Source organism: Mastigoproctus giganteus, chromosome 8 (assembly GCF_048544385.1).
Source record: "Mastigoproctus giganteus isolate SK-2022 chromosome 8, ASM4854438v1, whole genome shotgun sequence".
Classification (NCBI taxonomy): domain Eukaryota; kingdom Metazoa; phylum Arthropoda; class Arachnida; order Uropygi; family Thelyphonidae; genus Mastigoproctus; species Mastigoproctus giganteus.
Genome location: NC_143582.1, coordinates 183,698,126 through 183,715,813, shown reverse-complemented (window position 1 = coordinate 183,715,813; position 17,688 = coordinate 183,698,126). Strand labels below are relative to the sequence as shown.

Genomic DNA, 17,688 nt, shown 5'->3' with positions numbered 1-17,688 from the left:
AGATCCCATTGAAATTGGTCTGGAAGCGCCTGTCCTTCGAACGACCAATACCAGTTTCTGACTGGTGGAACATTCTTAATCATACAGGGGAGGTGTAGAATTTCTTCTAATTCTGCTTCGTGATTTAGCCTACAGTGCACCAGAGGCGGACCTGAAATAAACACAAGACAACCATCCTGAATCGTGGGAAATGGGGAACAAGAAACGTAGCACTCATATCTTCCAGTTTTTGGTTCTTGCAAGTTGTCAATGATTAACTCCTGTGAGTGGGCATTGTGGAGAATTACTCCATCCCTCTTCCATTTAATTTGTGTTTGGGGTTTCGCATGCACGGTACAATTTAGAATGATGGTTTCGCCGATCTGGGCGGCAGTGTCATTTAATTTGGATAATAATACATAATGTCAATACGGTAGGTTTTGACTGAGAATCCCAATTGATTTTCCGCTAAACAGGAAATTAAATCCCCATCATTCTCTTCCTGCAAGTCGCGTATTTCCAATAAGGGTCGATTGGTCTCATGAAGTGTTACATTATTCCGATACCAGAAATAATTAATTTTGCTGGGGTTCGCTTTAACATGACAGAAAATTTGTAGGTCATCTCCCACCATTTTTGGGCTCTTCATAAGTTGCATAGTTATTCTAGGCTTGAATTTTACATTAATGACAACCTGGGCATAACGAATTTCAGTCAGCGCCGGGTGCTCCGTGACACAGGTAATGATTTTCTGGTCCCAAGAATCGTTGATCGATTTTAGGCTCCATGTTACATCTACAATTGTCGTTTTGTTTACAGAGTCTACTCGCTCCTTTAACGTAACATTTGACGTCACTATTTGTTGACCCCAATCCCTCCAAAATATACTTGGGGATGGCTTACCTGAGATCACCCGACAGGTCAGTATTAATTCTTGTCCTTCTATTAGGTTAAACTGGGCACCCTCCACAATAAAGGGTGGATCTGGGGGAATCAATACTGTCAGAAAAGCTCTTGATGAAACACTCACACTCCCATCAAGGAGGGTTAATTCACAGTGAAAACTCTCTTCGTCCTCCAATTCAACAGGCTTGATTTGCAGATTGTACGTTCTCGCCCCTGTTGAACCAACCATGCCATATCTGGTCCAGATTCCAATATGATGTGCATCCCCTAGGGATCTACCATTTTTAAACCACTCGAAGTTTTCTACCGGGGTTGTACTGCTACACGGTAAGATCACTGATTGCCCCAAAATAGCCGTCCGATTGATCGGCTGCAGGAGAAAAACATCTTCGGTGACTATAGCCTGGATATAGGTCAGGAAAGCTCCAAGGATTACAATCATTACTCCACTCATCTCTGTCGTGTCCTCTTGAAAGCCTTAGGTTTATACCTAAATAATAGACATACCTTCCTTTCAGATATTTTATTTTATCTATTCCTAACAGCAACAAAAATATCCAAATTTTTATTTCCAGGATGAAGAAAATTCAATATTTGCATTTTCGAATAGCAAATACAAGTGATTTATTAATTATTTAATTTTTTTTTTTTTTTTTATATATATTCACTTCGTTTTTGTTTTTGTACAGATTATTTCCCTGAGCTTGCGAAGGTACTCTTATTCCTTCTTAAAACTTCAGCGATCTTTCTTTCCACGATAGTTTCCGTGGTAGTAGCCACGAAGAGGGTCGACCTGAGAACCTGTCGAAACATCTTGAAATTTGGCCAACTGAGTGGTCTTCCAAGATTACGATCGTCCTCAAAAGGATCCTCGACTACGAGCGGTGAGCTCCACGCCGGTTTTGTACTTCTAGACAACATTTCATCTTTTTTTATTGAAATAATGATGTTTTGGTACTTGAATTCCTCGCTATAGTATAATAGCATTCGGAGCCATAGTTCCCCGACTCCATCGCGATTCTTTTCCCATCCGGGCCAAGTTTTAGATATCCATTCTACTTCATGCTGAATGTGGGCAGGAGGCTTCCTTTTCCAGTAGTCCTTGGTAATTCCAGGTAACTCCTGTAGGACTGGGAGAACTGGCGGATGAACCTTCTGCAGATAATAGATTACCATTAGGGAGATTGCGTATGACGATATCCCATTATGCCCTGCTCCTTCAATATGGAACTTCCTCGTTATGTATTTTAGATTCAAGATAAGGGTCTTTACCCTTACGTCCATCTCCACATACAAACGAAGTAAAGCGCTGTTGGCTTCGGCAAATCGATTGTTTAGACATATATCGACCAATATAGTCTCTCGTCTTGGACCCTGGCTGTTATAGAGTACTTTAACTATGGGCACTCGGGCCTGAACAATGGCGTCTGCTCCCATACAATTCGTGCGCCTCCGAAGTCCAGAGCATATGGTTTCTAGCACTCTTGTTTCGGAGACCTTTCTCACCTTAGAGTGCATAACTGCCAACTTCACGTGGACATCTAAGTCAGAATTCCATGTATCAAGTCCAGTAGAGGTTGAACCAATTATCGATACTGTAGAATCGGGATACATACACAGGATCTGTTCTTTAACAGATACGAACAGAGCTTCTTTCTCGGTTCGTTCTTCGACTGTAGGGACTAAGTTTTCAGTCTGACGGAGGCACAGGACAGACAGTCCTTGTATACGTAGTGAGTTCGTCAGAGCTTGTTGCAACCATTCCTGAGTAGTCAAGTTTGTGGACACCCGCGGGTGTAGATAGTATTTTTGAGCCTGATGTACGTCCATTCTCAAATTAGCCAATTCCTCCTCGATATCCTCTACGGGGTCAGCTCCTCTGGTAGCCATGACATTTCTAAGATTGGCCTTGCTGTCTCGACTTGCCTGTAACATGATGAATTTGCCTTAGGCACTGTAGTTGAGAATGTTAGTTTTTTTTTTTTTTTTTTTTTTGATCAATAGCATTTTTCCCAAAGATTATCCTTACTATTATTAGTGTGGTTATTCATTATTATATATATATCTATACATATACATTTTTTTTTTTTTTTTTTTTTTTAAATACTGAATGCTCATCTTCCCTAATCTATCAGCTCCACAAAATTTTCTTTGTCACTGGGGCCGTCTGAATGGTCTGGGGTCTTTGGACCCTCCAGGGCGTCAAGTACGTCCCAAGGATCTTCTATAGCCAAGAGGCTAAGACTTGGAGCAAAATACATTGATTTAGTCAACCAAGACGCGATACACGGCACTCGCTCTATGGGCACTGGTTTTGGGTCTTGTATTGTTTCGAAAATCTGCACAAACTCTCTATTCATCGTGGTGAGAACCCCTAACAAATCGATTGCTCCATTGGCTCCTTCTAATTTATCACAAAGACGCTGAAGGAACCAACTCCCATTTTTCTTCATTTGCCAGGATTGGCATCTCTGTACTGCTGAATGTACTAAAAGAAAATCTGCATGGGCGAAAGGTTGAATGGTTGATGGGTCAATTTTTGTCTCTGCAGGCTGTATTTCCGTGCCGGTTAACCTGACCCCATGGCAGTTCTGGATGAAATATATTTTAGGTTTTCCTTTTAAAGTAGGTGCATTCATTTCCAGGAGGGGATATGTGATGTGATCAAAAGTATACGAGCCATCTCGCACAAGCAGCTTATTATCTTCCCCATGAGTGATGATACAGCAGACAAAGCAGTCTACATGTGACTGGTCTTCAGCCGCAATGCCCTCTAAGATCGTACCAATTTCTACCACTGATGCATCATAATAAATCTGGGCTAGGAATCCCATGGATGCAAAACACCCACGCACACGCTCCGCATCCTGAGAAGCACTCATCTCACCGCATTTTATCGGTGTTACTTCAAATATCCGGTTACACAAGATCACACAAACTCCTTTCGTACTGTGATTCATTCGATAAAATTCTTCTCCCAGAACCTGTTGAGGAATAGAAAAAGACGGTTCAGTATTTTGAGGAGTGACATTGCATCCTAAGCGTCTCTCCATTAGATCTGGGAATTCGACACGCTCGCAGATTATCCGGGCCATTCTTACACCTTGCCCAATCACAAGTCTCCTGGAAGTGACATTAAAAAAAACGATTTCTAATGGCTCAGTGGTTATTGGAGTAATCATTTGAGATTCCAATCTCAGTCCTAATGGCAACACCGTGTGACCTTCACGAGGGGCAACAAAACCTATGCAACCAGGTGGTATTAGGATCCTTAATCCAGTATTAATGGTTCGATGTGATCCAGACGGAATCACACATCCTCTTGGATTTAGAATTGCATACCCCAGTGATGGGAACGCCTCTCGCACTGGTTCATATGCATTACGTGTCAACCTGGTATAATAGATTGTGGGGACAGTGGATAGCTGTTGTGCTATAGCGGCCTCCAATGTTCCTGTGACTCGGTGATTCCATTCCATGGTTTTCAGTGGAGAGTTGCGGCCAGGGCTGCTGCTAGTCAAATTTTTCGAATGTTACAATACGTCCTCCTCTTCTTTTCTCTTTTCTGTAAAGAAAGAGATAGAGATGACGACTAATTTACTATTCTTGCTCTTTTCTCATTCCATTTCTTTGCAAATTGTAAAGAAAGGATGAGACCGGTAAATTTTCACATCTTTCTTCTCCCTTGAACTTCAACCTAATTAATCTTCCTTACTACTTATCCAAATATTCTAGATTCCTAAAGTTCTTAATCAATACTGTTGGTTAAAATGAGATGCCAAAATCATGAGATATATCTGTATATACATATTTTTTTTTTTTTTGAGCATTCTTTGAACTTCCTGTGACCTACTTTTTTATACAGGCCAAACAAGCCCCAATCATAAATAAACTTCCTAAAACAATGGCCGCTAGGATCGCTGGATAGAGGAGCCAAGAAATCATACTGGTTCCTCGAATAAGCCTTACAAAGGCTTCCCATGGATTTTCTCCTGGCGTGAAATCTGGTTGTGTCTTTACCTGTGAATAGTTGGGATGCATTACTAGTATTGTAGGGTCATCTAAACAAAATTTCAAATCGCGGCAATCCGAGATCGTGCGTCCAACGAGGCAAATCTTTTCCTCATGGCACTTCTGATCCGTTTTAAATTGTATTTCAAAATCTGTGGCTGTGGTAGTCAAATATAAAGATTTAGTAGCTACTTCAATGTTTTTAAAAGTGACAACCACTCTTCCGGCTAAACAGGTTGATGATGCTGGCACCCGAGTTACTACCATTGTGTCACAAGCATAGCATCCCACTGGAGTTGTTATTTCAGGTGATAGTTTTGGACATACAGTGTGAGTTTCCATGAAGAAGGTATATCCATTAAAGTTCAGATCTAGCACTAAAGGTGCAGATCGAAGCATTTTTGATAATAACTGTCCCGACTGTTCTGTATAGAACTGATGATATGTTCGTGTTTTCGGCAATTTGTTAATTTTTCCTTTCACCATCCTCAGCAAATAGGACTCTTTCCTACTGCAAGTAACTCTTGCTTCGTACAAATGACATGTGATCATATTTTCATCAAAAATAAAATCCTTCGAGACACTATAGTTAGACTGGACGTCTCCTATTTCACCATACTTCGGTCTTGACATAGGGGCAGCCTTATCCAAGTATGCCTCCTGGGGTTGTCCTACTCGCAAAATTAACTGGGAATCCGTGATTCCTGTTGGCTGGTCATATGCACCAACCACTTGCATTTCTATCCCCTTCTGTGTTCGAGCATACTCTTCGAAGATTATCTCTTCGTCGCGTCCGTCCTCTTCTGTGTGAGCAATGATCACATAGGAGCAAGACATACCATTGATCTTCCTTACTTCGTATGCTTCCGTAAAGTCAGGGACAAGCCACACTCGGTAATGGATACATGATTGACTATCAATTATCAAACATATCGAACCGCTGTCTCCAGCTAGACAGTTCGTAATCCCAGGCCAGCTTAAGGATTCCTTTGTCAGAGCGGGGAAGTTGAAGTCTCTGTGGCATACGTCTCCCCAACGACAGAACTGATTTTGTGGACAGCTAGTTTGGCTGACTAGATGCTCATCCACAGGAAACGTATAATAAAGTCGCGTTGTTGACCATCGGCATTTTACTTCTTTGAATGTAATTTTTAGCTGAAACACTGTTTGATCAGTAGTTGAGGTGAACCAAAGACACTGCGTAAATTCAAGATTCCTTAGTGTAACTCGAGCATGGGTAAACAGTTCACAAGGATTTGTACCTTCGTTTCCATCACACTCTCGTACTTCGGATGGTATAACTTGATGATTACTACATTCGTCTACAGCTAGCGTGGTTATTATTAACCCTATCAACATAATAACAGTTGCAATCAATGGTCCTTGATCATTTACTCTACCCATTCCTCTCGCATGATTATCAAAATGTTGACTGACTCGCTCAGTCGTTTGGGCTATTCTTTCACCGGTATTAATTCCCGCAATAGCTGAAATGTGACCTGCTAATTTCGCTAACCGCCATCCGGCCCTTAATAGCAATGTTAAGGCTCTGATAACTTGCCACAATAATTGTATCAGTACTTTACTGTAGTAGACAGCCATTAATGTCATAATGCCTACAGTTACATAGATACAATACACTAAAGATTCTGGTAGACAATGCCTATTTTTAATTAGCTCCCAACAAAAAACACAATTCAACTGATAACATTCATTTCTTCCAGAAACATGTACTACACCCTGCAGTACATTGCCCTTTTCCGTAATGAAGGAAAATTTTAATGCTCCTGGGGTTCTCAACATTTCTAAAGGTACTTGGGCTTGTAAAGGTTCAGTGACACGCATTATCTTTTCGATGCCTTGTTTTCGAATAATTAAAGTCCCTTTTCTATCTAATGTAAATACTGAATCCGTAAACAGCACTTTAATTCCCTGCTCCTCAAACTTAGCCATCTCCTCAGCTAATAACTGTCGATGTGACCTCGAAGAAGGTCGCAGCACAGTGCAGCGTTTAAAAGAGATAAGCGTTGGATTTATAGAAATTCCTCCATCCGTTAATGCTAACCAGCTTGTTTCGGCTGATTCGATATCACAAATGCAATCCGACTGTTGGTTGCATTCCATCTGAAAACAGAATTCCATCGACCCATTACACTTCTGACGTGAACACTGACAAGGTCTTCCTTCCTTTTGGCATCGATAGACCTGAGAAGTACCGTTTCTACGCATTACTTGATTAATAATAAAGTGTTGAGGAATACCCAATGATCCATTGGAATACAGTATTCTGGTTACCCACTGTTTTAAACAATTTCTGCATCTATTTTTAACACATCCGCCTTCTACCATTAAATCGAGTTTCACTTCACTTGGCTTTACAAATGCGCAGCGATAACGGCCATTTACTATGGTACATTTTTCTATCTCATAAGCCTCAGCTTCCTTTACTATTATAATTAATAAACATCCTATCATCCATACATTCCGTGATATTAAAGATTCAAACCATGGACTCATGATATTCATGATTCTATCAGTCTTGCCTTTTCAGTATAGCCTTATTTCACGGGAGGAAACCTACAAGGTAAAACCAACTGGTACAGAGTTGAATGAGATGAATGAATACGAAGTAATCATATGCACACAAACTATGAGTATATATGTATTCTGTTTATTTACCTGCGAGCCACTTATCAAAGCCTTTAGAAAACATGCAAGTTGGAGGATGTAGATGCTCCTCACCTGTTCCATCAATATCTTCCTCAGGAGATGATGTACTTTTTCATTTTGTTATATATATATATATATATACTTTTTTTTTTTTTTTTTATTATTATTATTATTTCTTTTTTTTATTTATTTATTTTTTTTTTAACTTTTCCATCTTCCAACGGTTTCTTTAAACCATTCTAAAGCATCTTGCGATGACCGCTCTTCCGTACCCTCAACATCTGAAACTTCTTCCGTTGTGGATAGTCTTCTTCCTTCAACATCATTATCTGTCTCAACGTCATCTGTTACATCGTCTTCCTCCGTTGCAGATATCTCGAACTCATGCGTTGTTTCACCTGTGGATAGTGATGCCTCGCCATCTGTTGGAATTTCCTTTTCTTGGCTTAAAAAAATGACAGTTGGCTTATGCCTTTCAACAGGACTCTTGACATCTGCTTCTTCTGAGGTTCGTTCTAATTGGCGATCTCTACTTCTTAAGTGATAGTGATGTGTTGGTCGATCCAACCACATTCTAGAGTCGGGATACTCTTGTGGGTCACTTCGTGATGCTGGTTGAACTTCCTCCGACGACAGTGACCGCTTAATTGTCCTGTTTGACTCATCTATTGGTCTGGATACCGATCTTATCTGCCGATATGTCCTACCCAGCTGACCAGGGAGAGCATCCCACCAAATTTCTTGGTCGCTCTCCTCTCCTTCCTCTATTTCAACTGAGGTTGCCTTAGGGTGTACCTCCACATGCTTTGGAGCGGTTTGCTCCTCTATTCTAGTTTTCACTTCCAAAAAGGGTTTCCTTTCAGTAATCTTTGTAAGTCTATCTACATGTACAAGTTGTCTGTCTTTTGGTTTTGTTAAATTCTGAATTTCATAATTTACAGGAGATGTCTGACTAATAACTCGATACGGTCCCACATTTTGTCGAGCCAGCTTACGTGTAAAACCTCTTTTCACTCTGGGCACATACAAATAAACTACACTGCCAACTCGTATTTTCTTGTCAATTGCTTTCCGACGTCTATAGGCTTCTTGTTCTTCATCGGCTTCTTCTAAGTTTTCTTTGACAATCTCATAAGTTCTCTTCAGTCGTGCACACAATGCTTCACTATAATTCTCCAATGACGAATATGTTGGCTGAACATCAGATTTCCAGATGTGCTGTGGCAATACAATATCACGTCCGTACAGTAGAAAACTAGGAGTTTCCCCTGTAGCGCTGTGAAATGCAGAGCGATAGGCTAACAAAGCAATCTGCAAAAATTTAGGCCATTCATGTTGAGCAGAGGCAACCATGTGTGACAAGATGTTCTCTAATGTCTGATTTATCCTTTCACATCTTCCATTACTTGAGGGATGATATCCACTCGTTCGTACTGCTCTAACTCCAAGTTTTGCGGACACTTCTTGCATTAACTGTGATACAAAATTACTGCCTCGATCTGAGAGTACTATGGATGGTATCCCATGACGACTTATTACTCCATCGATGAGGGTTTCTGCGACCTGCTGAGCTGTTTGAGTACGCATAGGATATGCCTCCACATACCGTGTAAAGTGATCCACTACCATTAAGATATACTTGTAACCTTCTTCTGAAGTTGGTAACGGTCCTAACACATCGACGGCGATTTTATAGAAAGGTTTTGCTTCCGCTTCAGCTCTAACCAAATTCGCTTTGGCTTTAGGTTTAAAACCTCGTCTTTCCATACAACTTGGACAAGAACTAACATAATTCTTTGTGTCGGAGTACATGTTGTCCCATATATAGTCCTGCCTGATTCTCTGAAGAGTCTTGGTGAGAGCCATATGTCCTGAACAGTGCGCATCATGGCACGCTTTTAATATCTCACCTCTTAATTTGCTTGGTACTACTAGTTGTTCCAAAGGTTCACCCCTAGTTGACTTATCTGTTGGTAGGGAATAGTGATACAATAGTCCATCTCTTAGAAAGTATTGGTTTGCTAATTTGGGGGAAAGAGGTTCTGCCTTTCCTTCTAATTGTTCCAAAATTGGTTTTAGTTTTGGATCTTCTCGTTGCAATTTACGAGTGATCTCTTGTGGATCGCTACCGTCACTATTGCTCCCATCTTGACTTGGCTGATTCAAGTCAATTGGCATCTGTGTGTCCAGTGCACTAACTGGTCTAGACAGATAGTCTGCGTTCTGATTTTTCTTTCCCGGGCGATACTGAACTGTAAAATCGTACCCCATCAACATAAGATTCCAACGTGTAAGACGTGCATTTGGATTCTTCAGATGAAGTAAGTATTGCAGGGGTCTGTGGTCTGTTACTATAACCATTTGTCGTCCATATATGAAGGGATGGAACTGTTTGATGGAAAAGACAATTGCTAATGCTTCTTTTTCTGTAACACTGTAATTTAGCTCGGCCGCCCTTAGTTGCCTACTCACATACGCTATTGGTTGGCGAACACCAGTTTGTCCACATTGTTCCAAAATTCCAGAGATCGCTTTTTCTCTGGCACCTGTAGTTAAATAAAATTCCTTCTCAAAATCAGGATATATAAGAACTGGTTCGGAAGTCAACAGTTCTTTTAACTTCTCAAAAGCTTTATTTGCAGCTTCGTCCCATACAAACTGCACTGATTTTTTTGTCAGTTTTGTCAAAGGAAGACAAATACCAGCAAAGTCTGGGATGAATTTGCGATAGAAGTTACACATTCCTAAAAATCCACGAACTTGTTTCACGGTTTTTGGGGGTTTACACTCCCTTACAGCTTTCACATTTCTGGGGTCGGGTTTCACTCCTTCGGCACTAACATGTCCCAAGAAATCAATCTCAGTTCTCAGAAATTCACATTTACTAGGCTTTAATTTCAGATTATATTGTCTCAATCTTGCAAACACTAATTCAAGTTTGCGGAGGTGGTCAGAGAACGATTCTGAGCACAAAATGATGTCGTCTAGATAGATGAAGATGGCTTCGGATTGGAGACCTCTTAAAGCGAATTGAAGGCCACGGTTAAACGTTGCAGGCGCATTTCGAAGCCCAAAAGGCAGGCGTCGGTAATTAAATAACCCGGCATGACAGATGAAGCCTGTCTTGAAACGATCAGCTTCATGTACAAATAGCTGATGGTAACCATACGCAAGATCCATTTTCGAAAATAGTTTAGCCTTCCCGATCATACTAAGAGTATCTTCCATGTTTGGCACTGGATAAGCATCTGGTACAGTAATACTATTTAATTTCCTAAAGTCAATGCAGATGCGTAAGCTGCCATCTTTCTTCCGAACTGGCACTAATGGCGCCGCAAACGGTGACTTGCTATATTCAATAATTCCAGCATCTAACAATTCTTGTATTTGGCGGTCGATTTCAGGTCTGAAAACATGTGGAACACGATATTGTTTTAATTTGATAGGTCTATCATCTGTGAGTTTAATTCTGTGTTTGAGAACATCTGAACCACTCAAGTGATGTGGTGCTTTTGCAAAGACATTCAAATATCTTGATAGCAACTCTTGCAGTTGTTCTTTCTCGTGCATCTTCAAATGATCTAATTCAAAATCGTCCATAGTAATAACGTCTTCATCCATTCCTCCTGAAGATTCAGAAGCTAACTTAAACTGCTGGTCACTTATGGTGTGAACCTGAACTACTTTAGAGTTCTTTTGCAGGCGTACTGGTTCTGTAGATAAATTAGCTATGACAGCACGGGCCTGTCTTTTGTCATTGAGACATGAAAGAACACATTTAATTGCCAAAGAGTCATTCTTGAATTTAGGGTTAGGTTCTATAACCACTTCACATTCGTCTTTTAACTGATCGTCGCACTGTAGCATTAGAATACGTTCCGTTAGAGGTGGAATTATTTCCTGTGTAACAGTTCTACCTGGGGTAGGTTCACAGGACTTCATTATTTTTTCCCTAACACCTTCTTCACGCATACAGACACGCCTTGGCACAGACTTAATCATACCTGTCCCCATATGTATTACAAAGTCGTGCTTCCGCAGCAAATCAGCTCCCAAAACCATCTGATATTTATCACTCAGTTTACTTTCTGAGACAAGGATATCTTCAATGAATTCCACACCATCTAAGGAGATGCGCAAAGTCACTTTATTCTGCACTGGAAGTTCATGACCCATAACAGAATAGACCGTCTCTGATATTTGATTATTTGGCAATTGGTCGTTATGAGGTATTTTAGAAAATATCTCAGGGGAGAGCAATGAGACCGATGCACCTGAATCTACCAGAAATAAGGTTGGAATACCCTGAACTAGGCCTTTAACGATAGGCAAAATATTATCATCTAATTTTGATACGCTCCCGCATTCAAATTTAACCCTTTTTGACCTCGCGCCTAACCTACCTCTCTTAATTAGTCAAGAATCATTATGCTCAGAAAACTCACAATTATTCGAAAATCCCCCTGTTTCGTTTATATTTACGTTATTGACCGTTTGAGGCCTGCTACCCTTATATTCACAATTTGTGTTGGAAGGATAAACTCTACTTGCTACTTTCCGTTTACTGCTTGGATCATTATAGCTAACAGGCGTATCAGACTGTAAACCGTTCTGTACCGGAGTAAGTTGTCTAGGGGACCATCTCTCTTTAGGGTAGGTAGCACACCTTCCTCCTCGTGTTTGTTGGTTTGACTGAAAATTCGCTCGAATATTACCCACACCAGACCATCTCTGAGTAGGTTGCACAGCCACATTCCTGGGTGTTCGTTGATAGAAGCCCACCTGTGAACGATAGGTTCGATTGGGAGGAAAATACTGCTCCCTTTGTGGGCGTGGTGCCATATCAAAATGCACCCTCCTTCCTCTTGGAGAAAACCGTGGTCGAAAACCTTGTGCATCCGAACTACAATAAGATAATGGCCTCTGACTGCCATACCTGTAGCGAGGGATGTTAGACGACAGTCCTTGTGAAGTGTACCGGTTATCAAAAGGTACATAATTCACATACCGCCTCTCTGATCTTTCTGGCTGTAGAGTTAGAGTGTCCTCATTGGGCAAGAGAATTAAAGGTTCCCTTGTCAGAGGTTGATTCACAGCCGAGGGAGAAACAACTGGTTGTGAGTGCTCCACTCTATGTCGCCAATCTACCATTTGATTCTCTACTGCAGTGCTCAATGCTGCTATTTGTCTTTCTAACTTCCCTATACCTAGGTCTGATTGAGCCTCTTTCTTGCCCGGCTCCTCCAAACTTCTAGGACTCTTATTCGGCTCCTTACCACTCTTAGATTTTCTTTCCATCACTTCTAAAACACCAACATGAGACTGTTTCTTCATTAAATTTTCATTCTCCTCCTCAAGCTTAGCGCAAGCAAAAGCTGTTTCAAAATCAGGAGGATTCTGGGATAACACTAATCTCTTAATTTTACTTTGCAGCCCAGCTAAGAACTGAGACAATAACGTTTGATCTCTTAATTCTCTTGCTGCTTCGTTATCTCCTCTAGTCTTAAAAGCATGAGGGCACAGGTTTTTCAGCCTGGTAGCAAACTGAACCACACTCTCTCCATTCTCCTGTTTGGCAGAATTAAACTTCTGCAACTGCACTATCAACGATTCACTTTTCTCGAATCGAGTTATGAAAGCTTGTTTAAATTGCTCAAAGTCTACTTCTCTTTTCAGATCCGTTGATTCACATAGGAAATCAAATGCTGGTCCCTTCAGGCGACTTTTTGCCACTATAATTTTAACTAAGTCGTTCCACCCAGCTAGACCACCTATTTCCTCTAAACTAGCAAAGAAATGGCTAGGGGAAATTGAATCTTCTGGCGAGCCTGATAACACAGGTACTAGGTTAGAAAATCCAGCAATTGTGGGTTGTAATAGGGGTGCGGCAGCTCTGAGTTGATCCTGCCCATTCTGTTCCATGTTATTCTCCATAATACGTTAAGGAATGTATGCTACCTTCCCACACAAACACACTTGACATTCAAGTCAACTAAAATTAGAAATAATTGCTACCAAAACACAATTTTTTTTTTTGTCTTACCTTTCTGTTGTCGAAGAGCTCCTCATTCTGAAACTATAACATTTTATTAAACATGTTATCACTCCCATCATTTCATACCGAACAAGTTCTCAACACTATTGACAACACTTTCACTTATATAAGATATATATATACAAGTGTATCGTTTTTTTTTTTTTTTTTTTGTTTACTATAATAGACGTCAATTGACAATAATAATGAGTTAGGGGAGATTAGAATGTTATAGTCGAACTGGCCTGTTTGTTATAGTTAAGATAATCCTAGACACGGAAAGCAATATTGTCCTATTTGTTATAATTAAGATAATCCTGGACACGGCAACCAATATTGTTGTGAGGTCTAATCCCCTGGCCTTATAATAACATCATTAAATGGAATCTTTAGCTAATGCTCACTTGGCGATTAAACCTCCAACTGGGGACTAGTGGTTTTCAACTCAAAGAAGAGTCTAGGACGAATCCGCCCCCCATCGTGAAAAGGGTTTGTTTTCACTTGCAGGGTCAGACCTTTAGAGTGCGTTGTGTGATACCCTAGGTTTTCCAGGTTGGGTCTTCCTTTTCAACCTAGAGCCGCAATAACCCGTATTAAAATATTACTTAACTGATTTATTTCCACCTTTATGCTTGTTGTCGGTTGTGTTTTATCTAGAGACTTCTTGCTCTAACTAGATTTCTCTCTATATCTAGATGTTCACCTATCTATTTATATATGTCTCTTAGTTCAGTTTATGCCCCCAAGTAAATAAAAGGACCATGGACACATTTATGGACTAATAGATAAACATTTTAATGAACAACAGGATTATCAACAATACAACTATTCCACATATGGTGGTTATGGGCAATAGTCAAGACAACAGAGTTATTGGCCAACACCTTACAATTACCTCTTTAGAGTGGGCCCCTAGACAACTGAGTAGTGGTACAATATCTCATTAGCTTGTACTTAGTTGATTCAATGATCAATATTACGCCCTTTTAATGATTCACGACATTACATAATTCTTTAACCCTAACATTGTTGGAATTTGGTTCGGGAGCTGTCTACCTAAAAGGGAAATACGGATCTGTGTGGAGTGGGTATATGTGTATGTGTGGGGCGGTGTCACGAGTCCGGGATGTCTAAATAAGCAAACTATTTGCAGAAGGAGCACTTACCGATCAATTTCACGGACTTTTGTGTGCCTCAACGTCAGTAGCTTCTAAGGAGAACTCGGGAGAATACTGATGCAGGCGAAATTTTGAGGACTCGTGTCCACCGTGGACGTGGCGACCGCACTACGGGTAGGGGGGGATGAGACGTTCACTTGGTCTACATTAACGACCTGGCTTCTTCCACACCTCTTCTCTTGCTCCTCGTCTTCCCTTTTTACATCACCTCACAAACATAAAGGAGTTTCCGGATTGGACACTAAATTCCTGGGGTGACTCTTGCCATCCAATGAGGATTATGACCTCGAGACAAAGTCAACAGCCCTCTAGTGGGACCTTTCCAGGTCTTGGTGCACGCACCTACGCACTTGCTGGGCCTCGGCCTTCATCCTGTTGGCTTGCAGGCCAACATACAGCTGCGCCCTTGCGTAAATGCTGTAACCGTAAACTCGATTTCCTTTCTCACTTACCACTGCGCCATCCACCGTCTGGTACCGCTGATAACATTATCTGTGACAGGAACCAGGATGTGGGCGAGACTGGTGACTTAACTTTCTCTTCGCATTCTTTTATTTGCCTTTACTTTTGTAGCAAAGTTTTATCAATCTACTGAAATTACTGAATAAGACAGTTAGCTCATAAGGCCTTTATATATATTTGTACTTAAATCCCCAACTAATAAAATATTCATTCGCTCCCTTTTTAGAGTTCTATCCATATACGTTCCCCTTCTTTGTCAAACCGATCTCCATTTTTAAGGTGATTCCCTGATGCAGAAACAACATTCAGTTATGCTACAGACTTGGTATTGACCAGGAATCACTGGGTGTCTCCTTGATTCTAATACTAAGGAAAGTATAGCCTTATGGCGGATGTAATGTGTCTGAAAGAGATTAACTTGCGTAGCAGGAAACACACAACTTGCACTTAGAAAAAGTTGATTCACACAGACTCTGTTTTGTGTGTTTTGAACAGATTCGGGATATTTTTATGATTTGAACATGTCAATTATTAATAGACAGTTGCTGTAGTAACTACATTTTGGAACGAAAGAGATTGGGGGGGGGGCTGACTGGTTGCCTTGGCAACAGGTGTAACGCAGATATAAGGAATGCTGAACAGGAATTTGGGGAGTGCAATGTGTACAGAAAGGATAGACAGGATAGAAAGGGAGGAGGTGTTATGCTATTAATTAAGAAAAACATAAAATTAAAAGAAGTGCATCCAGTTGATATAGATGAACAGTGCACTGTTGAGTCAGTTTGGTGTGACATAAGCACTGCGAAAGCAAAAATAAGGGTAGGAGTGTATTATAGGCCTGATGACTCGAATGAGTACAATGAACAATTGCACAGAGAAATAGAGTCGATTAGCAAATCGGAATATCTTATAATGAGGGATTTTAATTTCCCAGATATTGACTGGAACTTGTGGGTTGGTCACTCACACACTAGTCAGATATTTGTGGATTTATTCGATGATTGTTTTCTGCAGCAGCATGTTCGAGAGGCAACCAGAGAAAGTGATACTCTTGACCTGGTTATCAGCAGTGATCATACGTGTATTAAGAATTTGCAGTTAACGGAACCACTAGGTGGCAGTGATCAAAGTGTACTGATGTGGGATTTACTTAAAGATTTAATTACGATCAGGGGTAAAGGAAAGGGTTTTTGCTTCCATAAAGGTGAGTACAGTGGTCTCCGACAGTTTTTAAATTCTGTACAGTGGGATCAACTGACGGTGTTACCAACAGTAAATTCTAAGTGGGTAGCAGTGAAGGAATTAATCGTGGATGCTACTAAAAGTTTCATACCTATTAAGAAATATTGTTCAAGGTTAAGGCTTAAATGGTTATCTAATGAACTAATGAGACCCGTAACAGAGAAGTAAAATGCATGAGATGCATATAAATTATGAAGCGACTCAGAAGCCTATGGCAGATATAAGCTAGTCTGTAATCAGGTGACAAAGGAGGTTAGGCAGGCGAAGGCAGATTACGAGAAATCTTTGGAAAAGATGCTAAGAAAAACAGCAAGGATTTCTTTACTTATATAAACTTTAAAAGGAAGGGGATGAATCTGAGTGGTCCGCTTGACATCGATGGTTCGACTGTTGATTATCCTGCTCAGAGAGCAAACAAACTTAATGAGTATTTTGCATCTACATTCACACGTGAGGAATTATTACAATTTGAAAATGGAAGAAGGTTATCAAATTGTAGCAGTGTGCTTAATGATTTTGTAATAACTGAGAGCAAAGTGGAGGAGAAATTGTTGAAGTTAAACATAAGAAAAGCACCTGGGGTGGATGGGATCTATCCATTTATATTAAAGGAGGCGGCAAAGCAACTAAGCAAACCCTTAGTCATAATTATGAGAGCATCCTTGGACTCAGGGGAGGTTCCCACGGACTGGAGATGTGCTAATGTATCCAGAATTCGCAAAGCGGGATTGAAGGGTGAAAGGAGTAATTACAGACCAGTTAGTTTAACTTTTGTTCCGGGTAAAATAATGGAGTCACTGCTTTAAGATGCATTGCAGGATCATCTAGACAAGACTGCAGCAATAATTCAGACACAGCATGGGTTTGCTAAGGGAAAGTCCAGTCTGACAAATTTGATAGGAGTTTATGATGTGGTTACAAAGGAACTGGATGCAAAAAATAATTGTGATATCATCTATTCGGATTTCAGGAAAGCTTTTGACACTGTTGCGCATGGAAGACTACTGTACAAATTGGAGCAGAATGGTATTAAGGGTAAGTTGCTACAATGGATAAAAGGACGGTTAAGTGGGAGAAGACAGAGGGTGGTAATCAATGGGTGCTGCTCTTCGTGGACTAATGTTATTAGTGGAGTCCCACAGGGTTCGGTGTTGGGTCCACTGTTGTTTTGTATATTTATCAATGATATTGATGAAGGTATATCAG

The 17,688-nt window shown here is 40.6% G+C and overlaps 2 protein-coding genes across 2 annotated transcripts; both read right to left on the bottom strand.

Annotated features, from left to right (window-relative positions):
• Positions 1-379: 379 nt before the first annotated feature.
• LOC150082057 (kin of IRRE-like protein 1) lies at positions 380-1,339 on the bottom strand. The gene has a single exon (XM_090380415.1). It carries the CDS (start codon positions 1,337-1,339, stop codon positions 380-382), a length of 960 nt encoding a protein of 319 aa, XP_090236541.1.
• Positions 1,340-1,575: 236 nt separating this feature from the next.
• Positions 1,576-2,820, bottom strand: LOC150082056 (terminal uridylyltransferase 7-like). The gene has a single exon (XM_090380414.1). The coding sequence runs from the start codon at positions 2,818-2,820 to the stop codon at positions 1,576-1,578; it is 1,245 nt and encodes a 414-aa protein (XP_090236540.1).
• Between the last annotated feature and the right edge of the window lie 14,868 nt (positions 2,821-17,688).